General features: G+C 34.7%; 1 protein-coding gene across 2 annotated transcripts in view; it reads right to left on the reverse strand.

Annotated features, from left to right (window-relative positions):
• Positions 1-9,093, reverse strand: part of RIMBP2 (RIMS binding protein 2) — a 1,089,352-nt gene that overhangs the window by 47,569 nt on the left and 1,032,690 nt on the right. For both annotated transcript variants that reach the window (XM_053701856.1, XM_053701857.1), the window contains exons 26-28: positions 8,823-8,888; positions 7,199-7,302; positions 2,856-2,927 (exon numbers count right to left, since the gene is read on the reverse strand). In XM_053701856.1, coding sequence (XP_053557831.1) covers positions 2,856-2,927; positions 7,199-7,302; positions 8,823-8,888 — 242 coding nt within the window. The remainder of the gene's footprint in view (positions 1-2,855; positions 2,928-7,198; positions 7,303-8,822; positions 8,889-9,093) is intronic.

Genomic DNA, 9,093 nt, shown 5'->3' on the forward strand with positions numbered 1-9,093 from the left:
TTCTTTTGTGCTTCAGATAGAGCATGCAATTTTAATCAAGTTTCGGATTTACTCCTATTTTCAAATGTTCTTTATTCTCTTGGTATCTTTATTTGAAATTCAATAATGTAAGTTTAGATGGTGGCCCATTTTTGGTGAACAACCTAGGTTGTCCTTGCTGATTGGTGGATAAATGCATCCACCAATCAAAAACTGCTGTCCAGAGTTCCGAACTTAGAAAAAAGCTTAGATGCCTTCTTTTTCATATAAAGATAGCAAGAGAACGAAGAGAAATTGATTATAGTAGTAAATTAGAAAGTTGATTAAAATTGCATGCTGCATCTGATTCACAAAATAATAAAAATGGGTACAGTGTCCCTTTAAGGACAATGACACATGATTTATATGAAATTCTTAATATTCTTGGATATTATATTATCAATATTCTTGCTTGTCGGAGCAGATATACAATACAGAGTGCTTGCTGAACATATTAAATACAACTATGTATATTTAGATTCATAGCTAAACACAGATGGGTATTTATGATATACAACATATATACATCACATATATGGTTATATTTAATATTGAATATTCACCTTCATACACCTCTTCAGGTGGCACAGAGGTGTCCATTGTCCCCTTACATCCGTGAACAGATTCATCCGAGATGACATTGGACAGCATCTCCTCCCATGACCTTAGGTGTATTCTCTTGCTAGGACCACCACCGGTCCCACGTGCATATTTGGCCTGCTGTGCCAGCTTAGCTTTGGTTTCCCTCCTGCAGTCATGATAGCGGTGTTTAATGCTGGCAGTAGAACGATTACATCCTAAGCAGCTGACTGCCACTCGAATCTCCTCCCACAGCTTATTCCGGACAGCCGGCCTCAGGTTAGGGTTCTCCAGCTGAGCTGCCCTCTCCAAGTATGCCTCAACAAGAGCCTCCTTCTCCTCCTCAGAGTACCTCTCCTCTCTAAGCCTGCCCTTCACACCTGAAGGGCCAGCAGACACAGACTCTCCCTCCTGTGACTGGGGACCAGCCCTCTCTACCTCCTCTGTCCCTGCAGGCTGTGACAGGCTACCACCAGCCCCACCCCCAGTTGCCACAGTCTGCCCCACTTTCCCTTTTCTTTTTGTGCCTAGCTGAGGCTGACTCCTCCTCACTCCTCCCACCTCCATTCCTCTTCCACCCTCTCTCCTTCCCTCCTCTGCCAGGGTTTGAGGAAGGACAAATCCTCCACCCAAACCTCGGCCCCTATTCCTGCCCATACTACTCCCTACTTCCCCCCTCCCCCTCCCTCTATCCACCCTCACCACTGCCCTCCCCCTAGCCACCCCCTTCCCAACTCCACTAGGCCTATCCATCCCTTTCTCCTTCCTCCCTAACTCTAACCTAACACTAAAGTCCCTAGCTTACCTAACTACACTAATTCACCTAACTAAACCCTAAATTAAATAGCCCCAAAACTAACTACCTAACCTATCTAGACCCTAACTATCTCTATTCTATATCCCTCAAAAAAAAAAAATTGTGGGGGTGAAAATAAACAAAGGGATGTAAATGAAAAAGGAAAAACTAAGGAGGATTAGAACAAAATTATAGAAAAATAATAAGGGATGCAAATGAAGAAAGGGGTGAGCTATATAGTCAAATGAACCAAAAAATATGGGATCTAAAAAAAAAAAAATAGGATGGGAAAAATATATATATAAAAAAACAAGTTATATAGTGAGGAAGGGAAGGGTAGTCAAAGGGGGGATGGGAAGTGGAATAAGGGGATTAATGAAAGGAGTAATAAAGGAAGATGGGGATATGGGGGTTAATGAAAAAAAAAATGTGAATGTGTTTGTATCAAATAAAAGTGTGTATGTGTGTGTGTGTGTATTTGTGTGTATAAACTAATGTGTGTTAATTAACTAATGTATGGATGTGTGTGTGTGTTCCTAATATTATATGAGGCCTACAATAAGAATATATGAAAATCAAATATCAAACTCTCCACTAACTCTCAAACAACTCTCAAAAACCCAAAACTCCTACCAACGCAACTAGCTCCCGTGTCTTTCTCTCTAGAGGCGATCACAGGTAAAGAGCGCAGGCGCAAACCGTTATTCTTATAGACAGAGGTCGGGTTACCATGGCAATGCACTTGTTATGGCGCGCTTTTCGACAAATCCGACATCGGTTGGCAACGCAAACTTACGTACAGCCGAAAAGAGCGACTGCGCGCAACACGCTAATCTTTTCAATGGAAACCTGGTACTAAAATGGAGCCGTAAATTACTTTTAGCTGTCGTCCGCTTCGGTAGCTTACGGCTCCATTTTTAACGACTCAATGGAAGCGAGGCCTAGGTTTCTTGTTTCACACCTCAATCTCCAGGTCACATTATCTCTTTATCTCCCTCTCAGCATTCGTGCCACACACTTCCACAACACTCATAATGCATACATTAAAATAAATACTGTTATTTATATACAGCCACAATTAATGTCATCAGCATTGGCTTTTACAGAGTATAACAATTATACCAGTTGTTTTTTGTTGTTGAGAGGCCTGTACAAACCATGAGGATCAAAGAAAAGAATGTGAAAATGCCACTTCTATGCATGTATTAGTGTGGGAAGCCAATCACAGAAAAAAATGCAGATGAAGCAAAACAGTTTTATTCATAGCTGGCATCGTTTTACTTATTTAAATGGGAGCTCTTCTAATAGATTGGAATATCATAGGAACTTTAGCGAACAATCAACAATTCTGCATGTGTTGTTTTTTGTTATTTTTTTTGCATAGCAAACTTTAATGAAATGCAATCTGAGCAAATGTGCCATTTTTATAATCTGATGTCAAGCATAATTTGAAATAACTTACAAAGTAAAATCCATCTTCATCAATTTCTCCCAAAACGGTAATTATGTCTCCTGTACAAAATGTTAACTCTGCCTGCAGGTGTAAGAAAATGATCAGTATTAATCATACACTTGTTTAGCAATATGTCAGATATCCAGTCAGCTCTCCCAACAAATGAAATCAACCCATTTCACACATCAATCATTTTTGATGGGACATAAAATAAACTGAATGTATTTAAGTTTGAATAGAAGCATTTCATAAACACATATTAGCAAAAATGCTTCCAGTAAAAGTTATGGCTTTTTAAAGATAGCTTTTACTATACCTGGAGCATATGTACATATACCCCATGCACCTACATTCAGTCAGTTTGCATAATTAACCAATACGTGCCACCATCTGGTTTCTGAGCAGACAGGCAGTTTGAATGAGGATGCACTGGACATATGTAAATATACACACATAAAAGGGATAGGAAACCCTATTTATTTAATTTCACGATTCAGATAGAGAATGCAATTTTAAGCAACTTTCTAATTTACTCCTATTATCAATTTTCTTTGTTCTCTTGGTATCTTTATTTGAAAAGGAAGAATGTAAGCTTAGGAGCCGGCCCATTTTTGGTACAGAACCTGAGTAGTGCTTGCCGATTGGTGGCTTAATATACACATTAAAGTTTGCCTCTACTGTAGCACCGGCCCGGCACACTGTGAGCTAGATTACACGTGGCATGCTAATGATAGTGCAAAAAGCAGTATAGCTTGACCACTCTAACATTAGCACGCAACTTGACATTACCACAGTAAAACTGACATAGCAGAGGAAGATTAGCTTGACCGGCATCGCTGTAGCGCAACCTATACTTTCAAGGGATATTGCAACTGCACTAAATAGCGCTTGTGTTACAAGTTGAAAGTTGTAGGTTGCTCTAGAATATTTAGTGCGACTGTAAAGTGAAAGAGTTAAAAAAAAAAAGTTTAACAAAAAATATGTCTACATATGTGTATTTATATATGTGTGTTTATATGTGTAAATATTTATGTGTACACATACGTACACACACACCACACACACACATATATACAGTATATATATATATATATATATATATATATATACACACACACACATATATATACAGTATATATATATATATATACACACACACATATATACAGTATATATATATATATACACACACACACACACATATATATACAGTATATATATATATATATATATATATATATATATATATATATATATATATATATATATACACACACACACATATATACAGTATATATATATACACACACACACACACATATATACAGTATATATATATATATATATACACACACACACACACATATATACAGTATATATATACACACACACACATATATACAGTATATATATATATATACACACACACACACATATATACAGTATATATATATATATATATATACACACACACAAATATATACAGTATATATATATATATACACACACACACATATATACAGTATATATATACACACACACACATATATACAGTATATATATACACACACACACACATATACAGTATATATATATATACACACACACACATATATACAGTATATATATACACACACACACATATATATACAGTATATATATATATATATACACACGCACACATATATACAGTATATATATACACACACACACTTTTGAGGCCTTGAAATAAGCAATATCATTTTTAAACAATTTTAAAATGTTTAAATGTTTTTTTGGATAGAAATACTTGAAATTCCAATTTTCTTCACTCAGAATAAAATGTTATTTTTATTTTATATATATATATGTAAATACACAATATAGAAACAAGGCGTGTTGCGTTTAAATCTATAATTATGACAATGCTTTCAAAGAATTATGCTGTGCCATCTAAAAGCCTTGACTGACACCCTTCAAGATCTGTGGATGATGCAATAAATCTATTTTTATATTATATTTTACATAATTTAGATTATCCTGGCACCTGTGTCTGAGTTTTATTTGTGGATTTCCATTCTGCTTTTAATTATATTGCTCCTGATTTGCCTTTTGTTAAACAACGTAATGTGCCCTTTTCCATATGCCAATGGCTTTATAGATTTGTAACTAATAGGAAACAATTTGTGAATGGGCTGATTTCTGATCCTGTCTTCCTTAATACTGGTGTCCCACAGGGCTGAGTTCTTTCTCCCTCACTCTATTCCTTATATACCAACAATTGTACTTCTGCAAATGAATCTGTGAAGTTACTGAAACTTGCACACGACACTACTCTGATTGGCTTTATCTCAGATAAAGATGAATTAGGCTATACCATGGAAGTAGTCAGGCTGGTAGCATGGAGTGAAACAAACAGCTTAGAATTAAATATTCATAAAACCAAAGAGATGGTAGTTGATTTTAGAAAAAAAAACCTTCATCATCTTCTCTGAAAATTAAAAAACTGCATAGTAGACAGAGTTACATCGTATAAATCCATTGGCACAACCATTCAACATAAAATTTAAAATAGGACGTTAATATTTTTACTATAATTAAAACGTCTCAAAAACGTTTGTACTTCTTAAAGGGAGATGAAACCCCAAAAAAATATTTCATGATTTAGACAGAGGATACAATTTTAAACAACTTTCCAATTTACTTCTATTATTTAATTTGCTTCCTTCTCTTGTTATCCTTTGCTGAAAGGTTTATCTAGGTAAGCTCAGGAGCAGAAGAGAACCTAGGATCTAGCTGTTGATTGGTGGCTGCATATAAATATTGATTGTGATTGGCTCACCCGTGTGTTCAGTTAGAAACCATTAGTGCATTGCTTCAACAAATGATACCAAGTGAATGAAACAAATTAGGTAATAGAAGTAAGTTAGAAAGTTGTTTAAAATTATATTCTCTATCTGAATTATGAAAGAAAAAAATTGAGTTTCATATCCCTTTAAGACAACTTAAAAAATTTGGCCTGTCTAAAAAAAACTGTTAACTTGTTTGTTTTTTCAGTCACAATCGGTTTTATGATCTTCTATTTTCACTTGGTAAAGCTCTGCTACATTATCATTGAAGGAGAAACTACACTGAATAGTGAGATCTGCAAAAAAACAAAACCATTGGTTCCAACTTATTTCTCTTAACCCCTTGAGTGCTAACGACGGCTCTGTGCTAAATTAAAAATGTAAAATTAAAAAACCCTCAAATGTGCTTAGCACCCAGGTGGGAAAGTGCTTAGCACTCAAAGGGTTAAAGGGACATTGTACACTAGATGTTTCTTTGCATAAATGTTTTGTAGATGATCCATTGATATAGCCCATCTGGTGTTTTTGTAAAAATATAAAGTATTGCTTATTTATTTTAACAACATTGTGAGGATTTTTAGACTCCTAACCAAGCCCCACGGTGTCAGATGTATACGTGTGTTTACAGACTCCTGCTGGCTCCTGTTTATGTTATCTGTCTTTTCATATGCAGGGAAGTGGGGGCGTGTCTGCTCTTCTTTTAGTGGGTGTCCCAGAAAAACCTCATCAACAGTGTTAAACTGGGAGCTTCTAAGTACGTTTTTAAAAGGTTTTATACTAGATTTTTGAATCAGCATCTGTGTATATTCTTTTTTTATCGTGTTGTCTATTACATGCAGTTATATAAAAATTGGTGTGTGACATCATCCAAAATTGCCGCTATTCAAACGGCTTGTTGCTGTATTGGGGGACTTGTACTACATATCCCAAGAGCCTAATGGTGCATTTCTATAAAAATTGGTGTATACTGTCCCTTTAAGGACTTTACTTTTCAAGGATTAATATGAGAGTTGGAAAACTTTTATCTGATTCATCTCACCCTGGCCATTGTTTTTTAATTGTCTATCTTTATTCTAGGCAAAGGTTGAGAGTTTTATGAACTCGGGCAAACCGTTTAATGAATAGTTCCCCCCCTAGGCTATTAAAATAGCAAACAGAATATTTATCTCATTTCACTTTTAGTACAATAAATTGCACTTCAGTCACTCTTTAAGAATATGTTTGATTAGATTTATACACTGCTGATTGTATTTGTTTGTTCATTGTCATCTGATAACTTTTGTACCATGCGGTTATCACTAATTACTAATATGTTACAATAAAAAATGTAATGTTTAAATAATGTTCTTTCAAGTGCATGGCAGACTATTTGGGCTCCCTGTATGCTTTTAAAATGTTTCCTATGTAAAGTATTATTAATTAATATTATTAATGAATTATTATTATTATAATGAATAATAATACTTATTATAATAATATTAATAATTATAATTAATTAATATTAATAATTAATTTATTTCTTACCTCCACATCAACATTAGGAGAGCTTTCTCTTGGGTCATAGTCATACAAAGCAACCATTCTCCTTGTAGATACTGAGTGTTGTCTTCCACTTCTCCTGTTGCGCTCTGTTTCAATTAAAAGATGGACCATAGACATATTTAAATAGAACTATGCCAGTTGCACTTTACACCCAAACCAAACATCTGGACACAGACCAACAGAGAGAAACGTTAACGTCAAGATGGGTATGAACAATTAATGAAACAAAAGTTCTATTATTCTTAAAAATCTTATTTTTTTCTTCATTAGAAAATAGGGTCCATATGCCGAAACACTGCCAGATAAAAAAATTTAAATACTCAAGAGGATGGTTGCTGTTTGACACCAATGAACATATTGCAAAGAGGCAAAACAGAAAACGTATTTATACAATCTTTGTGTCACAATAAATTTTCCTGCAAGACCAGACATGGTGATAAAAAGGAGAGGAAATTACGTTTATAAGCTTTCTTTTAATCATATAATCAAAAATGCATATAAAAATAATAATTTATTGTACTTTAAGTAATTCAATAAGTAATTTGTATATAATATATCTTCATTGTGAAATAATATGTTTTTAATACAAAAAAATGATTAGTATTTGTCATATATAATAATTACTATAAGATTGATATATATATATTTTGTATGGACTAAAGTGATTAGGAAAAGGAAATGACTGAAAAATGATCAAAGCTTTTCTTTGCAGATCTTTACAGATGACATTAAAAATGTTAGTGAACTTCTACCCTCCAGGTTTAGAACGTGATTCCTTAGATTAGCTGAAAATATGTACAAGCCATACAAAGTGAGCTATATCATAAACGTTATATGTTGTTGTTGTTTTTTATTTACTTGCGGTTTCAGATACAACAATTGTAGCTTCTTATGATTATTTTATGTATGGTTTTATGACTGGTTCATCAAGTGGCATGTGACACAGCTTAAATAAACAATGTACCCAAACACTTTTTATCATTCACATGAAAAAGCAGTATTTAGACACGCTGAAATAGTTTTATTGCCTAGAAAAGGCTGTAGCCTTTTAAATTGAAAGTGAATACAGAAGCATAAGTTGTGTATTTCATACTACTGTTTACTGGCTGATTGGTACTTACTGTCAAAGATAATTGGTTGATCATTTCTATAGCGGACGTATTCAACAGAGGGCCCTGGTGCAAAATGTATCTTGGGTCCCCCCAAAGGTAATACAGTAGTAAAACATTGTACTATACATGCTGCTCTGTATAATGATTTTGAGGTTGCTCCCCTGCATTAGGGTTATACGCATTCTGCACAAGTCTATGTATAGACTGGCTGCTATGGACCCCCTCCATCACTTTGGCCCTGGTGCCAAAGCACCTGCTGCACCAATGGTAGTTCCGCCCCTCAATAGTTTTACAGTTAATGTTCATGTTTAAATGCTGATCTTTTATCTCAGTTATAGAAAACATTTGAGTACAATGTCCCTTTAAGAGTAATGATGCAAGCGCAAAGGACAAAACATGCTCGCCAGTTAACATACAAAGAACATTTATATTTAGGTAGCGCAATATACACTAGCTAGTCGACTGGAGTAAAGTGAGTGTTTCTTAACACAGACCTCTTTTAGACTTTCTGGATCTGCGGTGTACAGAGCGAGAGCTCTCTTTGTAACGGTCACTGTTGACTTCAGGAAAGGAATGCATATAAATAAAAGAAGAGGAAAACATATCAAGCTGTTCAAATGATAGATTCAGGCTAGAGAAAAAGCTAATCTCGGGAAATCATTCTGGGTTTGTGTTTTTGTTTCCACATTAAAACAATGAGGTTTAAAGGGTGTTCTTACTTAAAGGGATACTGAACCCACTTTTATTTCTTTCATGATTCAGATA

The sequence above is a fragment of the Bombina bombina genome, chromosome 2 (genome assembly GCF_027579735.1).
Source record: "Bombina bombina isolate aBomBom1 chromosome 2, aBomBom1.pri, whole genome shotgun sequence".
NCBI lineage: Eukaryota > Metazoa > Chordata > Amphibia > Anura > Bombinatoridae > Bombina > Bombina bombina.